Source organism: Phaenicophaeus curvirostris, chromosome 11 (assembly GCF_032191515.1).
Source record: "Phaenicophaeus curvirostris isolate KB17595 chromosome 11, BPBGC_Pcur_1.0, whole genome shotgun sequence".
NCBI classification, from domain to species: domain Eukaryota; kingdom Metazoa; phylum Chordata; class Aves; order Cuculiformes; family Cuculidae; genus Phaenicophaeus; species Phaenicophaeus curvirostris.
This window is the reverse complement of record NC_091402.1, coordinates 20,562,726-20,590,412: the sequence shown is the minus strand read 5'-3', so window position 1 is coordinate 20,590,412 and position 27,687 is coordinate 20,562,726. Positions and strand designations below refer to the sequence as shown.

At 47.5% G+C, this 27,687-nt stretch overlaps 2 protein-coding genes across 4 annotated transcripts; one reads left to right on the top strand and one right to left on the bottom strand.

Annotated features, from left to right (window-relative positions):
* Positions 1–1,003: 1,003 nt before the first annotated feature.
* Positions 1,004–8,444, top strand: PPM1M (protein phosphatase, Mg2+/Mn2+ dependent 1M). Its single transcript, XM_069866257.1, has 10 exons — positions 1,004–1,232; positions 2,426–2,549; positions 3,203–3,457; positions 3,654–3,766; positions 4,350–4,434; positions 4,764–4,882; positions 5,347–5,410; positions 6,323–6,430; positions 6,732–6,880; positions 7,146–8,444. The coding sequence occupies exons 1-10, from the start codon at positions 1,006–1,008 to the stop codon at positions 7,288–7,290; spliced, it is 1,389 nt and encodes a 462-aa protein (XP_069722358.1). The 5' UTR covers positions 1,004–1,005; the 3' UTR covers positions 7,291–8,444.
* Positions 1,586–26,611, bottom strand: WDR82 (WD repeat domain 82). 3 transcript variants are annotated; one of them, XR_011338227.1, is made up of 10 exons: positions 26,174–26,611; positions 20,763–20,860; positions 18,086–18,152; positions 17,794–17,893; positions 15,761–15,877; positions 15,331–15,486; positions 15,147–15,216; positions 13,059–13,201; positions 5,300–12,573; positions 1,586–5,138 (listed from the first exon to the last, which is right to left on the bottom strand). XR_011338227.1 is itself a non-coding variant. In XM_069866258.1 (9 exons), the coding sequence occupies exons 1-9, from the start codon at positions 26,332–26,334 to the stop codon at positions 12,544–12,546; spliced, it is 942 nt and encodes a 313-aa protein (XP_069722359.1). In that variant the 5' UTR covers positions 26,335–26,611; the 3' UTR covers positions 1,586–12,543. The 3 variants fall into 3 exon arrangements, 1 of the variants encoding a protein (XP_069722359.1); XR_011338228.1 differs by having other exon boundaries at positions 6,710–12,573; XM_069866258.1 differs by having other exon boundaries at positions 1,586–12,573.
* Positions 26,612–27,687: the final 1,076 nt, after the last annotated feature.

The following is a 27,687-nucleotide window of genomic DNA, read 5'->3' as shown; positions in this document are numbered from 1 at the left end:
TCGAGGTTCAGTTCCGCGTTCAGTTGTGGGCCCCTCACCACAAGGAGGATGTTGAGGCTCTGGAGCGAGTCCAGAGAAGAGCAATGAAGCTGGTGAGGGGGCTGGAGAACACGAGGAGCGGCTGAAAGAGCTGGGGGGGTTTAGCCTGGAGAAGAGGAGGCTGAGGGGAGACCTCATTGCTCTCTGCAACTCCCTGAGAGGAGGTTGTGGAGAGGAGGGAGCTGGGTTCTTCTCCCAAGGGACAGGGGACAGGACAAGAGGGAATGGCCTCAAGCTCCACCAGGGGAGGGTCAGGCTGGATGGACTCGAATGGTTGGACTCGATGATCCTGGGGGTCTTTTCCAGCCTGGTGATGCTGTGATTCGATGAGTCTTTCTAGCCACTCTCCTCCCGCTCTCCCCGCCCCTCCCTGGAGGCCACACCCCATCCCTTAGGCCACGCCCCTTCACTAGTAACACAGCCATTTAGGCCACGCCCCCTCTATCAGGCCACGCCCCTCCTCGAGGCCACGCCCATTCACTAGCAACACAACCTTTTAGGCCACGGCCCCTGGTGAGACCACGCCCCTTCACTAGTAACACCGCATTTTAGGCCACGCCCCCTCTCAGGCCACGCCCCCTCCTCGAGGCCACGCCCCTTCACTAGCAACAGTCCATTTAGGCCCCGCCCCTCCTTTAGGCCCCGCCCCCTCCGCAGGCCACGCCCCTTCACGATCAACACCGCCTTTTAGGCCACGCCCCCTCCCTGAGGCCACACCCCTTCACGAGAAAAGAGTCCATTAGGCCCCCGCCCCCTCCCTCAGGCCACGCCCCTTTTAACGAGTAACACCGTCCATTTAGGCCGTACCCCCTCCCTCAGGCCACGCCCCCTCCATGAGGCCACGCCCCCTTCACCGGCAACATCCTTTAGGCCACGCCCTCTCTCATAGACCACGCCCCTTCACGGGGAATACCGTCCGTTTAGGCCCCGCCCCCCTCTGAGGCCCCGCCCCCCGGCGGCCCCGCCATGTCTGCGCGCTGGCTGAGGCGGCTCCGGGCCGGCCCCGCGGCGGGTGGCGGCGGTGGCTCGGGGGATCGCGGCCCGGGAGCGCCGCCCGCCGCCCTGCGCTACCGGCGCCCCAAGTTCCTGCGAGGAGGAGACGGAGGGGGAGGCGGCGAGGAGGAGGAGGAGGAGAGCCCGCGGGCCGTGCGGGGCGCCGGGCGCAGCCTGCCCTGGGGAGCGGGATACGCTGAGTGAGTGCGGGGTCTGGGACCCCCGTGTGGGGGGAGAGAGCGCGGGGTGGACGGGGCCTGGGACCCCCGGGGCGGGCTCTGGGGGGGCCAGGGGATCCCGGGGTCCGGGACATCGCGGGGTGCGGCGTTAGAAGCGTGAGGAACACTCATTCCCCTGTCAAATCACAGAATAACTAGGCTAGAAAAGACCCCCAGGATCATCGAGTCCAACCGTTCCCATCAATCACTAACCCATGTCCCTCAGCACCTCGACCACCCGTCCCTTAAACCCCTCCAGGGAAGGGGACTCAACCCCCTCCGTGGGCAGCCTCTGCCACTGCCCAATGACTCAAATTATTGAGAAGGACAAAGTCTTCGAAGCGAAGGTGACAATATTTTTATTCTACAGTTCAGTGGTGAATTGGATGCCTTTCAAAAAGTAGTGGGTATATATACAAGCTTTAGACAAAGAACCACATAACTCTTCAAAGAACACTCATTACTTTTTTGAGTATTCGACCCTGCCCAGAGACTCCCTTCAGGTTCTCTCTTGACCTGAGACAACTACATCTTACAAGACAAGGAAGCATATCAATAAATTCTTGCAGCCCTAAGACAGTTTATCTTTTGGCCTAAACCAGCTACATCTTGCTAGACAACGAAGCATCGTGTCTGGAGATGTCTGCATATTATCTCTTGATACGAGACAGATTTATACTACAAGATAATTAAACATACAAACCAGCTGCAGCAAAACGTATCAATTAATTCTCACAGAAGGGTCTGGTACCCTCGGTGTGAGGTCAGAGAGGACCCAGGAGTGTGGGGTTAGAAGGATCTGAGATCGTGGGGGTGCAGGGTTAGAGGGGTCCAGGAGATCCCAGGGGTGCGGGGTCAGAGGGGCTTGGTTTCGCAGTTCAGTGTGTGGCCAAGGAAACAGCACAGCGTGGGCTGCTGACAAGAGCTGCTTGAGGCCAGGGTGCTGCACCAGTCCCTGTGCTCCTGGCCAAGCTTTTTCCTCCTGCTTATGACAAGTTGTTAATTAGGTCCCCAGCAAAGACATCCTCGAGTTTGAAAAGGGAGTAGGGAGCATGGGACAGGAAGGACGGGGCAAGATGCAGCCGTCGACCGTGGCTGTGTGTGACCCAGCAGCGCTGGCTGGCAGCAGGTGAGGTGCAGGGCATCCACCTTACTTGGAGTGTTTGCACCTCCAGGGTTATCAATGCCGAGAAGTCGGAGTTCAACGAGGACCAGGCAGCCTGCTGTCAGATCTCCATCCGGAGGAGAGAGCCAGGCCTGGAGGAGGACGAGGAATGGCTGATCCTGTGCTCCCCACAGGTATAGCCCAAGGGCAGGCTGTGCTCACCCTGCTGCCAGCCTTGCCCTGCACCCAAGGGTCCAGGTACAGGAAATTGGGGGGTTGCCTCGTCACTCCTCCACGACCCCAGACTGAAACCTTTCCTTGGGTGCCTTTATGGGACCCGTGTAATCTACATCTGGCCAGCGAAGGCCCAGCTCTGCCTGTAAGTGCCATTTCTATTTCCTTGGCCCATGCCTTGCAGCAGCATCCAAGCCCTTTACTCAGTGCTTTCACCTTTCGTTTGCTGTCCTCGCTCTGTGTCCGTGGGCCGGTATGTGTTGTCGTCACTCAGGGACAGCAGTGTGCGTGAGGCACGTGGGATGTTCTCACCTGGGAGTGGCTCTGCCTCATGTCTTGTAAAATGGAGTAGCTGCATCTCCCCTGAAGCACAGAGCAGTAGCACGTGAGGGTGGGTGGCTCAGAGCTCCGACGGCGAGTCTGGCAGAGCAGCATGGGCACGAGTTTGAGCTGCACAGGGGATTAAATGGCAGCAGGGAAGGGTGGCTGGGGTGGAAAAGCCAGGCAAAACACGTACTGCAGTGTCCTGGCTGTGTGCCTGCCGCCTGTACGATCTCTCCAGCGCCCTCCTTCCCTCTCTTCTTCGCTGTCTTGTCCCTCTCCCCTGCTGCAGTTCCTGACTGGTTACTACTGGGCGCTCTTCGATGGCCACGGTGGCCCAGAAGCTGCCATCATCGCCTCCAACTATTTGCACTACTGCATCAAGCAGAAGCTGGAGGAGGTTGTGGGAGGCATCACAGAGGCTCATCCCCCCATGCATCTGAGTGGACGCTGTGTTTGTGACAGCGACCCACAGTTCGTGGAGGAGAAGCACATCAACGCAGAAGACCTGGTGGTGGGAGCCCTGGAGAACGCCTTCCAGGAATGTGTGAGTACCCTATGCAGGGCACCTTAGTCCGATAGCAGCAACTTTGTACTGAAACAACATCATCTTCCACCTTCCTGGTTTCCCATTGGTGATCTACAGTCAGTTTTGACTCTGGATTTCTGCTGGGAGGCACAAGGCAGCTGCAGAACTCAGCAGCTTGGGTCACGTCACCCTCCAAACTCGTTTAAACCAACAGGATGAAGTCATCGGCCAGGAGATGGAAGCTACAAACCAGACCGGGGGCTGCACTGCTCTGGCTGCCTTCTATTTCCAGGGAAAGCTGTACGTGGCCAATGCTGGGGACAGCAGGTGAGCCACAATAAAAGGGAGAAGATGCTGGCGAAGGGGAGTGGGGAGATACGCAGGGTTTCCAGCATCTTATTTAATCCTGCAGAAGGTAAATGTGTAACCCAGCCATTTCCCTCCTGCCTGCTTCAGGATCTGTTGGATGGATGGATGTTCTCATGCCTCCTGAAGGGCTTTGGGGGTTTAAAAGGAATAACGCTGCCCAGCCCCATGGCAGCATTGGGATGGTAGCACAGCAGTGAAATCAGCCTGGAAGGTCTTTAAAGTAGAAGGTGATTTCAAAGAGTTCTAAAAACTTCCTCATCTGGCCTTGACCCACTCTTTAGCAATGAGCTCTGCTATTGTCAAACCAGGCAGGCTCAGTTCTCTGCCACGACGGTGCAATTGCAATGGAGTTATTTTAATGAAAACAGCATTTTCAAACATTCTGGAGCACAGAGCTGTTCTCTGGCATTGCTCTGCCCCTGGTTATCCCCAGTCCCACAGCCGGCTGACCCTGGGGCTAGCCTGGGTAAGAAGAGAGCTGCAGTGATGGACACAGAGGAGGACACGGCTCGCTCAGCTCTTTGCCTCTTCCTCCTCGTAGGGCAGTTCTCGTTCTGAAGGACAACGTTGTGCCCATGAGTTGCGAGTTCACACCCGAGACAGAGAGGCAGCGAATCCAGCACTTGGTGAGTGACTCCTTTTGCTCATAAGCTGATCCAGCTGCAAGCATCCCAGCGGGTCAGAGAAGGCGTGTGGCAAAAGCATCACCAGCTTTTCTCAAAGGCCAGAATGCCACCTACCAGTAGCCAAGGAGGGCTGGGGGCAAGATTCAACCAACAGCCTTTAGTAGGGGAGATGCTCACGTCCTCCCTAGGATGTGGTCCCACTTCTGTTCTCTTGCTGTTCCCATTCTGCTTCTGGGGGGGCTGGTACCAGAGCAGAAGAACGTTGTCTCAGTGCCCGTCTCTGCTGCAGCAGAGCCTGTCGATCCTCATGCCTTCATTCTCTCCTCCAGGCTTTTCTTTTCCCCAAGCTCCTGGACGGCGAGTTCACACGCTTTGAGTTCCCACGGAGGTTGAAGGGAGATGACGTGGGCCAGAAAGTCCTGTACCGGGATTACTTCATGGAGGGCTGGTGAGTCCTTTCTGCCTGAGGATAAGGGTGTGGCACACGGCACCTTTACCTGCTTGTAAGGACCGGGAGGTGAAGGGAGAAGGGGCACGTAGTGAAGGTGAGAGCAGTGATGGTCCCAAGTTGTGCCAGATGAAGAGAAGGATGCTGTGAGCAGCCTCCCCCTTGACTGAAGGAATGGAGCCATGGCAGGGTGGTTAGGGAACAGCTGAGATGGTCCTTCTGGGGTCTTGTGAGGTCAGGCTGGGGCAGGTACAAGCTGGAGAGGAATGGGAAAGGGAACAGCACCTGGGCATTCAGCAAGGGGTCATATTCACTGTGTCTGCTTCAGCAAGTCACCTTGCCCCTGACTCTCAGCTGCCTGTGCATGGGGGCACCTCAAGGGTTGAATCACAGTCAAATGCTCTAGCTGTGTTGTACCTTTAAGCGAGACAAATCCCAAATCAACGCTGAATTCTCTGTTCTAGGGGATACAAGACGGTGGAGAAAGCTGACCTCAAATATCCTCTCGTCCACGGTCACGGGAAGCAGGTAGCTTAACGCTTTTCACACTGGGAAGGCAGAGACAAGTCTGCTGGGGGTCCTCAGCATCCCTGTCACTCACAATCGCGTTCCAGGGCAGTGACTGGGGCTGCAGAACACCCAGTTCCCTCGGGCTGTCCTGCATGGCACAGTCCCACAGCCCAGATACAACAGCTCCCTTCACTAGCACTGTGCTGCCTGGTTAGTGTAAACTAGAGCCCCCCAGAGCAGAGGTTGCACCCTCCTCCAGAGAACCTTCTAGGGGAGCAGACAGCAGTCCGGAGCCAGCCTGCCCTTTCCTCATCTCTCCTTGCACACAGGAACTCATTTCAGATGAGAACTCATTTATCAGATCCCACTTTGGACTGCCTTCTCTAGCTCTTAACTGGTACCTTTCCCACAAAACCTCTTCCTCGAGGAGAAACTGAGAAAAGGAGCCAGGAGAGGGAAGGACAAGGAAGGGAGAAGCAATGACTGAGCACATTCAGTCTGCCCACTGGGGTCGAGCAGGCCAGTGCTACAACCCGCATGGCACCCCCTTTGCAAGAAGTCAGTGCAGAAGTTCCTTTGCCTGAAGAAAGGACCCCTCCCCACCCACCCCTAACCCAACTCAGTTTTCTTCCTCACACCCCAGGTGCCACCATGGGCTTCCTGAGGTCTGTAGCATTCCCAGAGTACGTGCTACTGACTCCAGAGCACACCACAAACCATCACGTAGCGGGGGGCTGTCTCCATGCTTACTTCAGGCCATCACTTATGATCATTCTTCTATCCCTTAAATCTCCAGGGGTGGTTCTAGGTGATGCTTAGAGAAGGGTCCTAAAGGCAACATGTCGATCAGTCAGGACAAGCCACACATTAACCTCTCCGAAGGTGCCACATTTTTATGTTTTAAAACTATTTTGCTTTGTTTGGGGCCAGGCTCGCTTGCTGGGGACTCTGGCTGTTTCTCGAGGTCTGGGGGATCATCAACTCAAAGTCATTGACACCAACATCGAGGTCAAACCTTTCCTCTCCTGCATTCCCAAGGTCAGTGGTTGTTCATGGCACATTGGAACTGCAGGGGGGAATTAAACACTGCTGCTCCTCTGTAGTCCCCACCTCTTACAAGCCCGGCAGGTCTTAGCTGTGTCCTTTTTCCATCCCCATCTCTCTGCGTGCTGCCCAGAGAACTTGCCAAGCAGAGGAATCCAGAAGCATAGCAGCAAGGGGACACAAAAGATTCCAAGCACTCTGGTTCCACTTCAAGCTGTATCTCGGGGCAGAGTCATCTCCCCAATCCCTCCAGTACGTTGCAGGAATAGTCACTGATTTCTCCCGTGCGTTCCAGGTAAACGTATTTGACTTCGCTCTGCATGACATTAAGGAAGATGATGTCCTCATCATGGCAACCGATGGCCTCTGGGATGTTCTGTGCAACAAAGAGGTGGCCCATATAACCAGGAGCTTCCTTACAGAAAACAGGACACATCCCCACAGGTAGTATCAGTCTCACCATCATTTTCCCTTCTAATGAATTGGAGCAAAAGGGGGCTGAGATCATTCTGCTTCTAGTTGAGCTCCAGCACGACCAAGCTCTCTTTTTTCCTGTGACTCTGGAAGCTGTCGCCTTATCTTTCCCCATCCCAAAACAATGATGAAGCTGGTGTCTTAAAAAACCTACTATTTTGACCACATACAGCCACATCTCAGTGTTCTTCTGCAGGGAATGTCAACTCAAATTTTGCATTTTCCCCACTCACAGATTTTCACAACTGGCCAAGTGCTTGGTTTGCAGAGCAAGGGGAAAGAAGAGAGGCCACCAGTGGATGCTGGATGACAGCCACGAGGCGTCCTACGATGACATCTCTGTATTTGTCATCCCTCTACACAACAGGGAGGAGGAGTGACTGTGAGCGTGACACACAGGATCTCGGTGTCCCCCTGCTGTGGTGCTCTTCAGCATCAGTCTGAGACTGAGGGATCTCTGCTGTGTGCATACGCTCTTCCCAGCAAAACCACCTGTAGTGGAACCTGGAATTGCACAGCCAGAACTTATGCAGAAGATCAGCAAGAACGTTAACTCCTTAAGAACATTCAAGAGATGAACAGTGGGCAACAAATCATTCCCCTTTTACTCTTTTCTCTTTGTTGGGCCAAGCAGAAATTGCAAAGGGGGCCATGAGAGCTGAAGGGTCCTATTTTTAAGACCTTTGCGGTACAGCGAACCCCAAATCCACATTTCTAGTAACCCTTCTCCCTTTTTAATATTGAAGAATGAGGATCTGTTGAGATCCAACCACGCTTAAGAGCTGGATTTTAAATCAGACTTGAGCTAAGTCGTGTAAAACTGGATGCATAAGCTAAAATGTCCCTCGTATCCATTTTCTGTAATGCGAGATGTACTGAGAACTCAGGAGTTGCTACGAAGACAGCGTGAGGTGCAGCCATGCCTGCCTGATGCAAGTGCTGAAGCACTAGTCCAGACCTCTTGAGGTTGCCAGCTGTAGGCAGTACCACCTTAAAACAGACAACGTGAGCAGATGAAGCTACACACTGGTGTACAGGAGCCTCCTGTGCAGACACGGGCCTTACTATTTAAGAGCATTTAAGTATATTCATACGTAAGGCAACATACAGGTTTCTAACACACTTGTTAACACACTTTTTCCCTTCATTCAGGTAATTCCTGAGAGCAAAGCTGGTAACACTGATGAGAACAGAAGAGGCTGAAGTACACCTGATTTAAGTAAACAAAGTAAAACAAAACCAGTTTTGTTCAAGCGTATCTGCAGTGCTGACTCTCAAGCACTTGGGCTCATTTCAACAGGAAGGGCAGTGCAGGAGGCATCCCAAACCGAGTTGTGCCTTAAACTCTGAGAATCTGCCTTCGTAACCAGGCAAATTCAGGTCTGGACAAACTTCCCATCTTCCCTAGTTCCTACTTCAGTTTTTGTTATTCATTACACAAGTTGCAAGGCTCCCTAGCGAAGCAGACAAACCCCAGTGCCTGGTTAAGTTCCACGAGAATAGAAGGCCAAATAAAAACTTTTTTTTTAATGCATCTTGTTGCAGTTTATTTTGTCAGAGGTTTTACCCAGACCTCAGAAAGACTTAGAAAAATCACAGGGTTTTTTTTGCTTCCAATTCATCTTTACTGACAATCAGTAGATTGAAGCATTCCCTAAGCAGCTCTGCCTGAGGGACAGGTGTCTAAGGATGATTTCCTGCAATGGGAGCCCTCTTAGCTCTCTGCTCACGGTTTAAGCAAGGGACAAAACAGAAACCATTTATCTGCAGCTTCGCTTTTCCCCATCGAGTTTAACCTGAAAGCAATGCTGTTAACCTGATGCTGGCTGCTGCCCCCCTGCAGCAGCTGTAATGCTATGCAGAACATTGACTGTAATGCTCAGTCTCCTACTCCCATCAAACAAACGATTTCCTCACCTTCCTGATGAGAAAGAGCTTGGGTCTTCCCTCCAGACCCCAGGCTTCTGTGAACACCCTCGTATCTAGGGTGCCATACCTCAACAAGTAACTGCTTCCCTATCCTGCTATGTTCCTAGGCAGGAAAAGCCTCTTAAAATGGACAATACATGTAGGGATGGCTTCAGAGCACCACAACTTCCACCAGAGAGCTTCTGACTTGCCAAAATGAAAGGGCTTTTTTAAAAAGGATCATTTTCCCATTCTCCCTCTAAGAAACCAGCAAGTTGTATCCCCCTGGGCAAACACAGAATTTACAGCACTCTGATCTCTAGAAAATATTTATTGGTAACAGCCACAGCACTGAATTCTCCATGTAATTTGTCACAAAGCATAATCTGACTTTATGTATCTACATTGGTCTGGCAGACACCATGTAGGAATCAAAATCTCCACACCTACTCACAAAGAGAGCAGCTTCCAAAAGGCTCACCAGGATCCCAGCCCCCGACCCAAATCCAAGTCTCTTAAAGTGCATATACAAAGAGGCATTGCACAGGATACACTGCTGCTTCCCACTTTGTTCATTCAGTTGTTCCTGTGTCCCCCAGAGCAGGGGCTGGGACATTTGCCAAGGACCTTGGAGCCTCAATAAACCACAGCAAACCTCTCAAAATTAGAGAAGAAAATGGAACCCAAAATCTACAGCCCATGATGTGCTTGGCCACCACCACTGCTTACGGAGAGGTGGGCAACCGAGTCCCACTCTCCCCTTGTTTTGAACGGCAGGTCTTTCCTTCATCCCAAAGAACATGGGGAGGATTTATCTTTCAAATGTCAATTCTGGAGGGGGAATGCTGTTTCCTGCTTGACTTCCGGTAAGGATGGACACTTAGAGCTGGGAGTGCCATTTTTAATGAATTCTGTTTCTCATTAGCTGGCTGCCCTGACAAGCACAGGACTGCAGTTCTGATAACTTTTAAAGAAGCCCATAGAAGCTGGAAGCCAAAAGCTTCATTCGCCTTTTTGGTCCAACCTTCTAGAAACATGCAATACAGTTCCGTGACAATACTTGGCCCAATTCCCTCTCTTGAGGGGCAGATAAAAAACCCTCAGGGCTACATCAAGCACAAAAGATGCCTTGGTGTGGGTGGCAGCTGGCTTTAATTGTGAACTGAGCATTAATGCGGTGTTGCCCACAAACTTCTACCTTTATCTTCATTCCAGAATGACATCAATGTTCCTTGTGTACATGTCCTCCTAGATCAGTCCCTTGCTCCTCTTAAACATTTCATGCTGCAACACACAATGTTTACAACACTGCAGAGCTGAACAACGGTCTTTAGACAAGTGTTCAAACCACATTAGCAAAGACTATTTTTAGCATAAAAGGCTTCCAAATGCTTCCCTGGTAAAAAGTAACAGGGAAATTTGCTGGATGCTATCGGTTCACTTCCTCAGGCAACAGACTTTGTAAAACCCTGTAAGTTTTGCTACCGAATGCTGAAATTTAACTGTTAAAACACATTACATCCTCTAAATAACTGTATGCTACAAACCACTGCAAAATACGGCTGCCTACAGAAACACCAACAATGGTAAAATAGCACCAAGCAGCCTGAAATATAACAATAAGGAGTTGAAGAGGTGGCTTTGGAAACAGTCACTGTAGGAAATAAGATAACATCTCCCTTATGGGGGACGTGGGACAGCATGGGAAGAGGGATGCTGGTGCAATAGCATGAATCTCTTCTCATCTGCATCTCCAATAGCAGGCCTGTTTGGCAAGGTCAGAGTTGTTCCCTTCCCTCCTCCTGTCTGGAACACAGCAGACTTGCATCACAGATCCGTGCCATCAGAAATGGCCCTAAACCTGCACGGTAACATGAGCAGCGGCAAGGCACAAAGCCTAAGAAGCTTCAACCCCAGCACTGATTCAAGCATCACTTTAATCAGACTAGCTCAGGTGGGCAATCCACCTGCCGAATGCCCCTCAGCACAGGCCTCTACATCAAAGGAACCAGCAGTGGCGAAATGTGCATTCCCCATGCCCAGCACAGTTCCACTGACAAGGACTGTGGGAAACAAATAGGCAAGGAAAAGCAAAACAGAAACAGCTGTTCTACAAGCCAATCTACTTTTCCAGGGAGACATGCTCTAAATTATATACAGGGCCCTACAGCTGAGATGAACTTTGCTGTAATAGGGGAACATTGACAACTGACCTAAGGTAAAATGCTCGAGCACAGCTCTCCAGTACGGACTGGCACACAAGAGCAGAGAAAGCACATGTGACTGAGCAGAAGAATTAGTTTTCCAAGGTGTGACCCCACACATAAAACCAAGTGTGTTTTAGAAAGGCAAGAGTACAAAGAACATCACATTTTTGCCAGCTGGCCGGTGGATGCATTTGATCAATGCAGCTCTTCAGAAAAAAGAAACTGGAACCAGGCTTGAAGACCTGCTTACCAGCCTTCCTGTGCTGTTTGCCACAAGCCCCTTTGGAGCAGCAAAGTACATCCCTCCCTTCTCTTTGCAGGGACGTTCCTTGGAGCAGTGCCACAGCGAAGCAGAGTCAGTACAGTCACTATGTAAGATCTTTAAAATTCAATGCTTAACACATCATCTGACAAACGAAGCATTGCTCTTTTGGGGTCATCGCTGAAAACCTGTAATAAAATGTAACGATGAACTAACTGCACATCAGTTTTACCTACAAAGTGATACAGGTCTAATCCTGGTGTGGAGAGAATTTAACGGAGCTTATTTACAAACCAGGAGCGGAAAACTGCATCAGTGAAGGTAAACACAACCTAGACACCCCACAACACTGGCCCACATCATAGTCTTTTAATATCTAAAAGTAAAAAAATATGGCCCATTCCCATTGCCCTCCCCCCCTGATATTTACAAGTAAAATCAGCCAAGACGATACAAGAGGAAGATACACAGGCAGACTGTGATTTCAGTCCCAGTTTGGCTTCTCCATCTTCCTGCTGTCAGACTCCTTTATTGCTTGAGACACTGAGCGGACCTCATCAGTATTGTCTGTGCCCTTTGGGATGCTGGCACAGCAAGCAGCAAGGAGGTTTCAGCAAGCTCTGGCAGTAGACAAAACCTGCATGGTCTGTTGCACACTGAATCACCAAAAAAAAGGATGACAGGATGTATCATAGATATTTACAGTCACCCACTCTTTCAGCATGGGTTCCACTGCAAGAGAATCCAGCACCTGCTGTTTAAGTTGAAAACCGTCAGTGTTCGCATTTGGCACAGAAGTAACTTTGCACCTGTGGGCTGCAGTGAAGCCAGAGATCCCAGATGTGAAAAACATGCACGTATGGGAGGGAACTGCACATTCCACCTTGGATAACCTTGTGCACTTACAGGAGGAAACCACACAATTACAGCTTAAAAAATGCCACAGACATTTTGTAAATAAAACAGACTTCATTGCTCTTAGAAATAATACTGTGTCAATTCCAACTTTGGCTGAAGCCTGCTGGGCACAGATTGGAAGGTAAGAGAATGTGTCACATGCTGCTTCCGAACACGCTTGGAGGCCAAGTGGAGGAGTCCTCACAAAGGAATGCGGCAAATAAAGGTAAGACATATGAGAACATATGCAGGAACAGGAATACAGTCTAGGAAACGTCGGGAATTCCAATACTATGCCTGTAATGATGCGCTGCTATTAGCAGTACAGAAGTCATCTGACAGCAGCTGCAGCATAGGAATTAGTCGTCGATGGTTGGCAACCAGAATGCCTACAAAAGAGGAAAGAACACCTTTCACAGAGCAGAAGACAAACCTCTCCTAGGGCACACTGTGGGAGCTGATCACTGCCACCTTCTATAAGTACACAGGCCAAGACTATCCAAAAGGCAGCAACGCCTTCCCAGCAGTTTAAGGTGACAATCCTTGCTTACGCTGGTCTGGTTTGCACTGCATGTTCTCCAGAGCAAAAGCCAGTCTTACCCAAATGGAAAATACCAGCTGTGTACAGCGACTTAAAGAGCTCACAATTCTGTGTACATTCAGTCACTGCTCTGCTTTCACATGTGTGTTCCAATACTGGCTCTGCCCCACACATCTGCCTGCCAGGTAAGGCGCACACAAGGTGGGACAGACAGGGACCTGGTTCTCACCAGAGCCCAAGGAAACACTCATCAGTCACACTGAGTCTTTCTGATCATTTCTAAAAAAGTCAGGACCTCATTGAGCCAGGAGAAACTTAAAACACTTTCCTTACCATATTGGAACAAGCACTAGCAAAAGTCATGAATTTCGGATTGAACTGCAGACAGGTTATAGGACCTGTGTGTTTCCCATCCAGCACAGCCACCTTCATCCCGCTTTCCCCGTTCCAAACATGAATCTTCCCATCCTCTGAACCTACGGGCAGGAATGGAAAACATAAGCAAGATATATTGGAGAGGCCAGCAGAGAAAAAGAACATAACTGTTTCTGTCAGAGAACTGCAGGAATAAGCATGCTTTGTCTTCATGGCTTAACCCTTAACGTTCTTCAAGCACCACCAGGGCATTTACAAAACACCACTGGAGCGTGCACACCAATAAACAGCAGATTTATGCCTTTGCACTGCAGAGACTCAACTATGCAACACAGTGCAGTGCTGTTCTGGCAAAGAGGTTAACAACAACAGTCACCCAGCAGAAAAGCGGATTTGATGCCATCAAGCTAAGGAGGAAAGACCTTGCCAACTTGCACTGATGTGCGAGAGGCCAAAAACTGGGTGTAAGAGTTACTGCTCACACAAGTTCTCAGTTCAGACACAGAAGGAGATAAAATACTTCACTTGGTAGGCACAGAATCAAAGACTTTACCCTTGAAGGTAACCAGATTTAAGTGCACTAGGCCAAATACCAGAAACTTCACTGGAGATGTCAACTCTCTGCATTGCTACGACAGGACAGGTTTTTAACTTTCAAATGGCATTTTGCAAACTCTAAGACTGGGCACTTCACATTTTTACAATCCAATTCTGCTTTAGTGGAATTTCAAACAGGATTCCTAACAAAAATGTAAGGAATTTTTTTTCTGCTGCTTTGTTTATATGTATAGCCTTTCAGGGAGGAAATGTTAAGAAGGACAAGTTAAACTTGAACATATGCAAAACCCGACAGAATTAAATGCTTTGGAACTTCTTTCGCTATAGTTTTCATTTGGAAGGGCACAACAGGAAGGTAAATATGTGCAATCAAGTGTTCTCCAGAGACAGGTTAAACAAAGAGCCCTTCCCTACCTTCTTTACAATCAGGAAGTTCTCAGACAGAACAAGAAGTTTTGCCAAAACCATCACTCACGCAGGAAAAATGAGGAGCCAGATACCAAACACAATGTTAAACATATTTGATGTACTGACCATATAAATAAGAACAAAAAGAAATGCTAAGAGAGGGCAGCACCACAGAGATGCATCCAACTTGTGCTCACAGGTCCTGTTGGGCATCCCTGTCAGAGTGTTGACTTTGGGGTGCCCAACCTGCAGCACCAGGCTTCACAGCACTTGCAACTGTTTTTTGCCACCCACTTCACTTAAGAGTCCCTCCTGTGGGGATGAGGAAGGGGCCCTGGGCCAGAGGAATTGTACTCTGGGAGCCATAAGGCTGGCTGACAGATGGCAGAACATGAGCCAGCAGTGTAAACATGTGGCCAAGAAGAGGAGGCTGAGCGGATACCTCATCATTGTCTGCAACTACCTAAAAGAAATGTCCTCAGGCTGTGCCAGGAGAGGTTCAGACTGGACATTAGGAAAAATTTCTTTACTGAAAGAGTGGTGAAGCACTGGAAGAGGCTGCTTAGGGAAGTGATGGGAGTCTCCATCCCTAGAGGGGTTCAAAAAATGTTTAGACGGAGTATTTTGGGACATGGTTTAGTAGACACAGTGGTGTTGCGCTGACATCTGGACTTGATGACCTTGGAGGTCTTTTCCAACCTTTGTGATTCTATGATTCTATCACAGGTTAAGCACAGCTTGTTCCACAGACATGGGGGCTTGCAAGAGCCATGTGAGCAAAATGCAGCTGCCCTGGCATATCAGGTCTTTATGCATTAAACAGCTTGCTGGTTTCTTATCTTTTTTTGGAATAGCATTCACATATAAAGGAAAAAATAAAAAAGTCTTCTTGTGGGCTAGCTTACATTTCAGTCTAGAAAATGCTGAGTAAATTAACAAAATAGAAAACTGTCAATGCAAAGAAAGCTGGTGGCTGCAGTGTATTATTTAAATCCATTCTGCTTCTCCACAAAGCTTTAGTCCTATGTAATGCACCTAATTAGAAAGCACTGCAATTCTTTCCAAGAAGAATTATCTTACCTATCATGATGAACTGAGAGTCTGGTGTGAAAGATGCCTCCAGCGTGACAGCCTTACTATTGTTATAACCCTAGAGCACAAAACAGGAGAATAAGTAGCACAGAGTATGTTCACAGCCATCTCCCAACCAAAGGGCATCTGTTCCCAAAACAAACACCGAGTTTCAAGCAGGCAACATGCTCACCCCAAACGTATGCAGGACAGCTCCTTTAAAGGCATCAATCAGTCGGATGAACCCTCCGTTAGTCGATATGAGGATGAGTTTGCCGTCGTTGCTGAACTTAAGGCCTGTCCACTCACACGTTCGATCGTACAGCATCTTAAATGTAGCAAATGGCCCCTTCAAATGACAAATAACAAAAAGTCTAAGCAGGAGTTTAGAACAGGTTAAAAAGTCAGCACAAGTAAACTTTAACATTAGTTCAAGAGTGGATTTGAGGATATGGTAACAGCATGTACACCTCTGTGTGATTTGTAATTACCAAAAGCTCTCCAGGGGCTAAGTAGGCACCCCAGATCATACACTGGAGAAGAGTAAACCAGCCTCTGATCACCGACTTTAGATTGCATCTTGCAAGGTAAAAAGTGCAAGAAGTGAAGTTAAGGTGGTTCACCTTGTCAAAAGAACGGAGATCATAAAGCTTCACCATTTCAGAATTGACTCCAGCAGCAAAAATCAACCCCTCTGGATCAAAAGAACACACAGGCTTCCCCTGGAGATGCATTAAACCCTAGAAAATAGAAGTTGTTTAAATTATTTTGTGGAATTAATGCTCACATTTCTGCCACCCCCACTTAGAGCTCACTCTGAGCAGAACAGCAGCATATGGGCAGAATCTCGACTGTAAATACTGAGTTTTTAAAAAGGTTTCAGAAGTCAGCTTCTCAAAAGCAACTCTGACTACTTCAGGTCATAATACAGAGCTTTAGATGTGCTGCAACGACAAAGTTTACATTAGAACAAAATAAGACCACATTTGAGCCATCATTCACTCAAAAAAGTACCCAGAGAAGGAAGGATGAGGTGGCTGTATTAACAAGCATAGCAGACAGCACCATAAACCACTGGGATTAATAGCAACGTTCTACCCATTACGGTTGTGAAGGAGGAGAAAATAATGTATTTCAAAAGCAAGCAGAAAGAGCTTCAATGAACACCAAATTGTCTGTTCACTGTCTTGTTCTGAACCATGCCTGTTTAATGAAAACCTCATACCTTCTGCAAGCCAACAGACCTGACGCATTAAAACTGACAGACTGCTATCAACGTTTCTTTTTAATGTTAACTTTTATTTAGATCACATAGTAGAAAGGTCCTGAGAAAATCTGGCAAATGCCAACAAGATATATAATTTTCTGCATCCTGACTGGCAGGTCTGTGTGTGATAGTCCGTCAAACATCCTTATGCATGCGCATAAACAAGAACACATCTCTGACTGAAGCAACAATAGATTCAAGAAGTTTTTCCATTTCTGAAATACTGTTCTTCTCTAGAAGCCTAGAGACTTTGTTGCTGCTCTCTTTCTAATTTAGGTGGGTTTTCCCTGTGACCTCTGAAGGCCAGGCAATTAGCTTGCCAATACTCAGAGCTCTTGCCTGTGGGACATCTCTTGTTTCCCAGTTTCAGCACTACGGCTGCCATCTCACGGTCAAATAGAAAATCACAAGCAACACTTGCTCAACCTTCTTCCCAAAACTGATGGATGCAGCTTAGAGTTTCAAGTCCTAGTTTTACTACTCTTACAACTTCAGGCACGAGCATAAATCGCAGAACTGCTATTATAACCCTATTTCATCTGCAGCAACTTTGAGATTCATACCAAGGGAAACTTACACATTGGCATTAAAGGCACTCTCCCAGAGAAAGGCAAATTCAAGATTTCTTGTCAGAAAAAGCTTGAGTTTAAGACAGATAAAATCATTTTGTAAGAAATGCAACCATTTCTTACTCTTGCATTTAGAGTTCCAACATGTGGAATAAGAAAATAGCCCCCTCTCATAAGCAAAATGGTTCCAGTGAGATGGGAAAACATGAGAGCATGACACTACGTGTCCAGATAGAGACAAAACAGCTCATAATCAATAGAAGGTGGAGACTCTACTCCTAGTCTTTCTTTCCCTGCTGCCAGCTCTGGTGCTTTTCTGAGCCCACACAAGCCTGCTTCCCCTAAAAAGGTACAGTACACAACTGGAGTAAAATAACAAAATGATGATCTAATTGCATCAAGGCATCAATTCTAAACATACTCAGATAAAATGCATCCCTTGACACCCTTTCTGCTACCATTCCCAGCCCAGGAGAGATGCTGTCTAAGAAAGAATATTCCCTGCATGGCACAGCAGCCTGATGAACAGGCTGATGACACCCAACTCCTCTTGTTTCATCAGCTGTGGGTGTCATTTCTTGTTCTCTGCAGCAACTCTCCAGCAGAGACACAGGTGAAAGTGAGTGGTGTTACATAATGTAACACACATTTCACAGAGATTTGTAACTGAGGCTCTTTCAGCATTCCAGGAAGGTGTCAACACTAAGTCAGCAGCATACGTTGCTGGCAGTGTTTTTGTTTTTAATTTTGCTAAAACTCACATCCTTTTTTCATCCTTCTGACTGAAAATGCAACACACTATACATGTGAATTTGCCTACCTGGCAATTTGGAGAGCGGAGATCCCAAAGTCGAATAGTTTTATCAAGAGATCCAGAAATAAAAGTGTCATCCACTGGAGACATTGAAAGAGCAACCACTCTGCAACACGGAAGACCGCATGCATCAGAAACACACAAAACAATGGAGCAACATCTACCTCAACAGTCATGTACAAGCTTGTAATTGCCATGAACAGTTCTAAAAACCAGAGTGAACTGAGTGTAACATAACTCAAGCTCATTACAGCCATGATTTCAATTTCTCCTGTACTGTCCTCAAGCCACATCTTACCTTTTTGTATGCCCCGGGAAATACCGAATGTATTTGTTGTCATGCAGGGAGAGGTATCGGATTGTATCTGAAATCATAAACAAAGCATACGTTTTATTATACCACAAACCCAATCTTATCTAAAAGTGGTCACGCAGTAAACTCATTCCTTACAGCAACACCAGCCTTGCCACAGTGAGTAAATCTGGTCATTTGACTTCAAGTCAGACTTGGAGATAGAATCATGTTAGAAATCAACCAACTTCGTTACTAAGGCAGAAGTGGAAATCAAGTACCAGAAAGGATACTTCCCACAGTCTGAAGTCACATTACATAAAAACTGTCATTTGATTTATGCGAGTTAATTTCAAAGCTGCTAAGATTTAAGCACCAGTAGGTTTTATCCCATCATTCCCACAAAACCAGATATCAAATTTGCAAGTAGGTTGCTGTAACAAGTCCTGCTGCAGCTCCAAAGACAAACTGAGGGAAAAGGACATTTTTCTTTTGACTTGAAGAACCACCAACAGGATGAAATATGCACAGAGCTTTTTAACACTCATAGGCTACAGGGTTCAGGACTTTTTGAAACGCTCATTCACCATTCTGTGAGAAAATGACTGAGTTACCACTTTTGCCTGAGATTTCAGATCAAGGTGATATCAGAGTTCTGGGCCATCCTCCAGTATTTGAGAAGAACATTAAAACGTGAATTATTGAGCTGGAAACATGACGCTGGTGACACATCATTCAGAAAGGCTCTAAGTGACCTCAGATGACTATCGAAAACAAATTCCTAACACCAACATCGCATCCCATCACAGCTAGAACTGGGATGCTTCAAGCGTGCTCTCTAGTTTTTCCTGCAAGAAGTGTTGTTACCTGATTTCTGAAGTATCCATGCAGAATTTCATCTTCCTTTGCTAAAGAGGAAGCACTAAGGAACTGCGATGCTTTGCGATCCTTTTGTTGGCAGCGCTCTGTCCCAGGCAAGGCAGTGGCCTGTACAGTTATCTCCTGTACCGGGTGGTATCATAGACCCTCAAACTGTACAAACTACTACCTCAGCCTGGAATCAGGCAAGAGAAATTAGGTTCAAAGTCTTCAGGAAATCTTCAGAAGCGAATTAGTAGCAACTCCAACACTCAAAATGCTTGGGAGCCAGCACCAGCCCTCCCATAATACATTCCCGAGTTAATTTTCCCTCCCAATAACTCTGTTAACAGGTTAAATACAACACACCTTGCCCAGGACAGCATGCCTTAGGTACTAGAGAGCATCTGTACCCCTACAGAACATAATGCTGGTCTTATTGGTCTTACGGTTTGTAACAACAGCAAATACTTCCACATTCTATCTTTTTGTTCTACTTTAATTAATTACCATAACACTACCCTGCAGGTTCCTCAAAGGCTTACCCGTGCTTATAAACAAAACATCACAACTCAAAACGACATTAAAAATGTTAATTGAATTCTTAATTGTCAATTAATGTTAAATTAAATAACAGTGAAGCCAGAAATGTGACATACGGTAATAACTTCGTAAAAAAAGCAATAAGTAGGCTCCGAAACAGATTGAAAAGGCAAGTACTTCCTGTTAGTTTTAATCCTTTTATATCACTAAATTCGATTCTATTAGAAACTTCTTTGTTCCTCTTATTTTAGGCCCAGAATGTCCTGACTTCCTAACTGAACTTCCACCTGCTCTAAATTCATTCTCTTAAAATCCTTAAGTGACACACCACAAGGCGCCAGTATTTCTACTGTCAAGCTCCATCTCAGCTGAGGAAAAACTAACCAAAACCACTATTTCAGAAATGCTTATGAATTTATTAATAGAATGTTAAAATCCATTTATAAAGCACTGTGCTAAGAGACCTGTACACTGAAAAAGTTTCAGATACCGACAACCACAAACAAAACTGAGACAAATTGAACACTGGTTGTTTCCAAACTTAGGAAGCATCACCAGAGAGAAGCATTAATGTACTTATCTGTGGCAGTTCTTACACTTGAATTTTAAATTAAACTCAAAATTAATTAATAGAAGGCCTGTCAGGAAGCTCCAGAAGCCCTTCAATGTCACGAATTTATGGAGCATAGCTATCACCGACACTGACTGTGGAGAAACAGCATGAAAATGGCCGTTTTGTCTATTACACGAAAAAAAACAGATTAAGAGAAGCAAAGCCAATCTCAGAAAAGCTTGATAACGCCCTCCAGGCTTGGCTGGTGATCTGCCAAGTTACCCGAACTGCCTGCCCTCCCTGCCGCATAAAGAGAATGGAAAAACTTTCCCCTCCTTTGCAGTTGATTTGTTTATCGGACAGAGGTACAGCATTTACCCCACCTTCTGCCTCATTTTATGCAGAAGAAATTAAGGCACAGAAGACTGACAGCACTGGTATCAAACAGCAAAGCAAACAGCAGAATCAAGAACTGAACTTTTATCACACTAAAAATGTTTAATCCCTTGGTTATTGCAGCAATGAACAAAACTCACACCAGCATGCTCAAGAAACTAAGTATCACCGAGTTGTGCATTAGAGTTGAACATTAATTACTTTGCCTCTAACAGCACCTTTATCACTGAAAAGCTGCTATAATTTTTCCTCAGCTCTTCAGAGCTATGTATCCAGGCATGTAGTTCTAAGCATAAGGAGATTAAATATGCTTAACTCCAGTGGATCACTTACCATCTATTTTGTTGGAGCTGTAGACGACAGTGTTGGCAGCATGTGTGTACCTGATGAGGTCCACTCCGTACTTCTTACTGTACAGTGTTCTCTTGGGTCTATTAGAAGGAAGCAGAAATAATTGCACTCACTGCAAACAACAAAAAGCTCAAATTGAAACTCACCATATTAATAAAGCCTGTTTTCATTGAGATATTACAAGATTGTTTCAGATGTTTTTATATAAAGAAAGAAAAGCTTTTGGTTTTGATTTTCAAACAAGCACCTCTGTGCTTTCTCCAAGACCATCCCTACACTTGAGGAGCTCCCTGGAACACCCACAAAATGCACTTGTCTCCTCCAAAAAGTTTCTCCCCATGATGTCTAGTGTAAAAAGAATACAAGGAGCTAGAATAATGAGCCCTTAATGTCAAGCAGCGCTGCTTCATCATTCCCTTGCCCATCCAAATCTCTAATTCGTCTGCTGCTTGTCTGAGATTTAGAATAATTTGTCTTTTTGTTCTATGTCACTTCAAAATGCAGAACAGGGTGTCTCATTCAGACTAGGGCTTCTTGTTATTACCACAAACACGTACATACATCAAAGTCTATAAAAGCAATGGTAAAGCAGGGACTTTCAAACTATTGGAGAGTTATGCTCACATTTGATTTTAATTAAAGCACAAAACCCAAACGTAGCATTTTGCAACACAACTAAAGACATTCTAGGGAGTGTGAAAACAACATGCAGAACTGGATTTTTCAGGGGTCTGCTAAACAAGTGATATACTGCAGTACTGGAAATTTAAACCACAAAATTAAACATCGAAATATGTGGTTAATAAGCGTTTCTTGCAGCAGCAGTGCCTGCTTAAGCAGTGCAAGGTCTCCATCACTCTCCTCCTCCCTTCTTCCTCAACTGAGGTAGCACAGAGGTTTCAAAGCTGGACAGTTGACCAACAGGGGTACTGATCAACCTTCAGGGAGTTATTTTTAATTCAGAAATTCATAACTCTAGCTATTACACAGGCCCACAAAATATTTTACCAACACAAACCAAAAATGACCGCACGGGAATGGAAACAAACAGCAGGAGCGGTTTAAACCAATAAAAAGAGAAGTTCATCAGACTACACCCTCACACAAGATATTTCTAAGAGCTCAACCTTTTCCTTGTTTTCATCAGCCTCAAGCTGACACACCCAGAAAAGAGCACGAGCTGGAGATTTTTCATACCAGAACAAAACCAGATATTCATTCTTGAAGATTAACTCTCAAACAGCAGCAGCCACAGGGCTTTGACTTCAAACGACAAGCTTCCATTAACTGAAAGCCAATACAGCATGTGTAATTAAAACCCATACGCTACCCTCACCACTTAGGACAAATCTCAACATCAGTTCCTCCTGCAGATTTTTAAATCAATTTTCAGATGCAAACACACTACAAACTTAAAACACCATACAAAATGTATAAATTTAGACATCAAAACTCACATAATGCTTGATACACTTCCTCATACCAGGTTCTGTAGCCATCTCAGCTGCGCTGTTGACTACACTGACAAAAAAACCACCCAGACATAAAAACCTCACCGACCTCAACACATACTGAAACTCTCACACCCAGTCTGGCTCTTCCGTATCTATGAAAAGTTTAAAGCTTAGAGGATCTATTCACACCAAAGAATAGTCAGAGACAATAAAGATTAACAGATGGACAAAAGCACATTTACCAAAAGGAAGGAAATAAAGTACTTCTGTGTTTTAAGAAAGGTGAACTTTTCTTATAAGCTGATACAAGCAGAAGCATCTCACTTCACGTGAGACCAACAGCCTGTTCCCAATTGACTATTTAAAAGCACAAACAAGAAAACTAAGTTTTTTATATTTTTTTAAACAAATCACCATCAGTAAACGTAATTCCAAGTTTAAGGTTAATCTATTCAGCCCACTTGCAAATCAAGCAATATCTCCAGAGACAAATGCTTTACAAGACCACAGTAAAATCTGCTGTAAAGATGAAACTAGACACAAGCAAGGTTTGTAATGATATCTGTGCCTTGGTTTGAATCACTACTACTGCAGGGAAAACCATCATCCAAACCCAGGCTCACTTGTAATATATAAATACTATGAACAGAATGGGTTAAAAAAATTATCACCATTTAGTTGTTTACACATTTTGAAATAGAAGGGGAATCTCACGTCCAAAAGTATTGGATGCTTGTGAAAAAGCAGGACACATTTTTCAAGTTTTTTGCCTACACTCAGAATATGGAGGATAAGAGATGCTGTTATGTGAAAGAGATAATCTTGTCCTGTCAGCTCTGGGCTACACAGCACTGTTTAAACTGTCCTGACACTTCTAGAAACTGAGGTTCACCAAGAAGTGATTCACAGCTAAAGCTTTGCAGATGAGAGAAAACCATCCCTGGGCACCTCTAAAAACCAGGCTTATACTTTTAAGCTGATTGATGGTATTTGACAAATGTTCAAACTAACTTTACACCCACTAGAGAAATGCACCCTGAGACAGGGCTTACCTTGATGAGACTAATCTCACTGCTCTGTAGCAGCGCAGCAGACAACCATTAATCTACATTTAACTTCATTAAAGCAAACCCTCTGACTGTAAAGAATGCATCAGGGCTAGGAGACAGGGATGAACCAAACAAATGTAGAGAATTGTTTGATGCGTTGAGAAACAAGTTTAAACGGGGAAAAGTGTTGCGATTCCTAATGTAGGACCCTGCCAGTAATGCCAATGTGTCATAAATAGATTTTTACATGGCTTTGATTTAGCAGCAATTTAGGATTTATTAATAGTTTTCAGGTAGATCATAAGATTAGGCTGTATTAATTCTTAACAGCACTTAATCATCACCCAATTTAACAAAGTGATTCAACAGAATTTTCTACAATCACAACAAAATAGTGAAAGATTCCAGAATGGCAACGTTCACAGGAGACTTAATGGATGGTTTCCCAAATTAAATCATGCAGAGACATCAGCCTACAATCAAAATTGCCCTTTCCTCCGAATTTAGTGAATTACTCACTTTTAATGCATTGGCATTTGTCAACAGGCAATCGTTGAATCTTGAGAAGTCTGACTTCACCCTTCATCAGTGTTACCAGGTGCTCTTTGAATCCTCATGAAATCTACCCCAAGAGGCATCCCAGCCCAGAGTGAGATGCTGGGTCACAGCCTGCTGTGATCCCAGAGAGCTCAAAGGGTCTCATTTGAGATCGTTATTTATAGGATTGTGAGTTGGTTGACTTTGGTCAGTATTTTTCCATTCAAGATTCACGTTAGGCAATTCTGTTATTTTCTACCAGCTGTAGAATTCCAGTGCTTTCCAGACCGTACAGTTCTGGTATGTCCAGATCGGGCTATGATCCAGGCCCAAGCAGTGGAGGCTGCACCACCACCAAGACAATCGGTGCTATCCGCATTTACATAATTCAGCCCTTCTACTCCTGCTCCTGGGGAGAGAGAGACTGCATTCCAGAAGAAAAATTTTCACCATGAGAACAGTTAAACATTGGAATAATCTCCCCAGGGAAGTGGCGGCTTCCTCTGCACTGGACACTTTTAGGGCTCAGCTCAACACGGGGCTGGGCCATCTCATTTAAAGTGCACATCAACTAAAAAGGCTGGACCAGACGGTCCCTATGTCCTTTCCATCCTGGCATTCTATGACTGATTCTATAACCAATAACACAACCCATGGCAGACACCATATGCATTAAGTCACCACTTCTTACATAAATAAAAACTAAATCACTTCAAATAAGAGTTGACTATCAGATGGGGAAACACCTACAACTTGAATGTGTAAAGCAAGCAAACTAAATAGAAGTATAAAGTAACATAGAAGCGGTCAACAAAATTAAGAGAATATGCAGGATGCAATGTTCAAACACAGCAACAGTGTTGTCTCGGTCTGCTTGAAGAAGCTATACTGATTTAGATAAATATGATATTGTAAGAAAAAAATAATAGAAACAGGTGTTAGAGATTAATCTTATAAGCCAAGCCACAACAGTGCTGCTTAAATGTCATCTGTATACCCCTTGCCATGGCTGGTTTAAAACCCAGTCAAGCTGAATCAATAGAATATTAAGAAATGTCAATTGTAGGCTATAGATTTTAGACATAATAATGGAATAGATGTCTTAAGAAAAGGTTATCTATTTTAAGTCTAGACACAGATTAAGTATAGTTAATGGAATAACTTGAGGGCTTTCTTTGAAGTGTAAAGGTGAACAAGAATAAAGACACGTTCTCAGAGAAGGTAAGTGATTTTTATGACCAGAGCATAAGCGTGACCTGCTGAAATATCACTTCTGATGGAGAACTAAACCAAGACAGCTAAGACTAACGAACAAGATGGACTTTTGTGGCATTTCTGGTTAATGAAGAATGAAAATCTTAACAATAACAGGGGAAACCACCAGGAACTTTTTCAAAGAAAATACCCATTGCATAATGTTACATAAAACACACAAATACTCCTTGATTTTTGTAAGCCTTGGCCACTCACTGAGGTGATGTCCCAACTCTGAGTTATGAATAAAGCAAACCTAGAGCTTCCCATTATACAACAAATTCTTGAACAGAAATGTGACCAGACTAAACCCCTTAAGCTGAACAACTATTTAATTCTCACAGCAACGGTCTCCAGCTGACTCCAGCAGCCACAGCTAACAAGCAGAGACACACACACTGCAGACCACGCAGCTCCCATCCCAGAGCCCCTCTGTCACTTTTTATAACCACACGTCCTCTACGTTAGACGCTGCGGTTCTACTTAAAAGCCTACACTAAAAACCAACGAAAGCAAAGCTAGAGTCCACAGACAGACATTGACAACAGCTTATTTCTGAAAAATGAACAGGCCGCAGCCCACCCGGCACACATCACCACCCTAGCACCCCCTTCATCACCTTGGCACCCCACCCTTGCCAGCAACCCTCCATATCATCTCGGTATCCTTCTCTGCCAGCACATTCACTCAGAATTTCGGCTCTGTGTTCATCGCCCCGCTATCCTTCCTTCCTCCCAGCACTCCCCCTCACAGCCCCGACACCCCACTTCCCCCAGCAGCTCCCCATCCTCATCCCGGCACCCCTCCTGGCACCCCACCCCTCCTCACAGCTCCGGCTCCTCCTTTACCACCCCCGGTAACCCCCCCCCCCCCCGTCGGTATCCCCTCTCAACTGCCCCAACGACCTCCCCGCAGCCCCTCCCTCAACTGCCCCAGCTCACCCTTCACCGCCCCGGTACCCCACGCCCCTCGGCAGGCCACCCGTCCCACTCCCCCCTTCACCGCCCCACTATCATCACCCCCGTACTCCCCTCCCCGGCCCCCCCGCCCTCGTTGGGGCAGGCAGCGCCCTCCCCCGGCCCGGGTCCCCGACACTCACTTGCCCTCCTGGCAGTCATAGAGAACGATGGAGTCGTCGTCGCTGCTGGAGATGACGGTCTCGCCGTTGGGGCTGAAGTCGAAGCAGTTGATCTTGTCCGAATTCTCACGGAAGACCTTAGCCACGCGGAAACTCCGCAGCACGTTGTCCGTCAGCTTCATCCCGCCGCCGGGCCGGGCCGCGCCGAGGGCGGCGGCGGGGCTCGAGGGAAGCCGGGCGGGGCCCCGGGCGGCGGCGGCGGCGGGAAAGGTCGGGCAGGGCGCGGCGGCGGGGCGTAGAGGATGAGCGGAGGGCGGGTAGGAGCGGCGGGGCGAGCCGGGCGGCGCCCTCGGGGTCGGCTGGGCCCGTTCAGGCCGCGGGGAGGCGGCTCCCCCTCATTGTGTCCGCCATCTTGCTGCGCCGGGAGCGGCGGCGGGCGGCGCGGGGCATGCTGGGATACGGGCGGGAGCTGGGGGGGGGGTGGCGCGGGGCATGCTGGGAAGGGGGGAGCGCGGCTTGGAGCGGGGCGCGGGGCACGTCGGGAAGGCGAGGGTGTTGCGGGGTGGCGGCCGGGGGTAGGGAGCGCGCAGAGCATGCTGGGATACAGGCGGGAGCTGGGGAGCGCGGTGGCTCGCGGGGCATGATGGGAAGGGGCGGGCGCTAGGGGATGAGCGGGCCCGGGCGGGGCGCCTGCAGAGCATGCTGGGGAGGGGCGGGGCGCGGGACATGCTGGGAAGGGGCGGGTGCCCTGGGGCGGGGCGCGGGGCATGCTGGGAAGGGGAGGGCGTTGGGGAGAGCGGCCAGGGGGCGGGGCGGGCGCGCTGCATGCTGGGATAGGGGAGGGCGCAGCGAGCGGCGTGTCCCGGCGCGGCGGCCATGTTGGGAGTGGCTGCCGGCGTCCCCGCCCCGCCCGAGGCCCAGGCTTGGGGAGGGGGGTAAAACGGGAGATGGAGCCTCTCCACGGCAGGTACTCGAAAGCCAGAAAACTCTTCCCTTCTAGGAGCCGGTCTGCCCTCGCTGGGCAGAGCTGAGCTACTCCAGGTGCTGCGGTTGGAGGTTTTTTTTCAAGGGTTGCCTCACAGGCTTGTGGTTTCCTTTAAGTTGGGGCAACTGGGCTCCTTGCAGGCCAAGCCAGCCACACATCGCAGCGTTCCACACACCCCCTGCTCTCCTGAGACCCCTCTTGCAGGCCTGTGTCCAGCTCTGGGATCCCAAACATAAGAAGGAGATGGAGCTGTTGGAACGGGTCCAGAGGGGCCACGGGGTTCTGGAGCATCTGCCATCCAAGGCCAGGCTGAGAGAGTTGGGGTGGTTCAGCCTGGAGAAGAGAAGGCTCCGTGAAGACCTTAGAGCGACTTCCAGTACTGAAAGAGGCGCCAGGAAAGCTGGGGAGGGGCTTTTTCCAAGTGCGTGTAGTGATAGGAAAAAAGGGGGTGGCTTTAAATGGGAAGGGGAGAGATTTAGATTAGACATCTTGGAAGAAATTCTTCACAATGAGGGTGGGGAGGCGCTGGCAGAGGTTGCCCACAGAAATT

Excerpts from the sequence above, each read along its gene's own strand:
- WDR82 (XM_069866258.1), bottom strand. The coding sequence starts at position 26,334 with ATGAAGCTGACGGACAACGTGCTGCGGAGTTTCCGCGTGGCTAAGGTC. Across the intron at positions 20,861-26,173 it reads TATGACTGCCAGGAGGGCAA|ACCCAAGAGAACACTGTACA; the intron begins GTGAGTGTCGGG and ends TCCTTCTAATAG. Across the intron at positions 12,574-13,058 it reads CTAGTGCTTGTTCCAATATG|GCATTCTGGTTGCCAACCAT; the intron begins GTAAGGAAAGTG and ends CCTCTTTTGTAG.
- PPM1M (XM_069866257.1), top strand. The coding sequence starts at position 1,006 with ATGTCTGCGCGCTGGCTGAGGCGGCTCCGGGCCGGCCCCGCGGCGGGT. Across the intron at positions 4,435-4,763 it reads GGCAGCGAATCCAGCACTTG|GCTTTTCTTTTCCCCAAGCT; the intron begins GTGAGTGACTCC and ends TCTCTCCTCCAG. Across the intron at positions 4,883-5,346 it reads GATTACTTCATGGAGGGCTG|GGGATACAAGACGGTGGAGA; the intron begins GTGAGTCCTTTC and ends TCTCTGTTCTAG.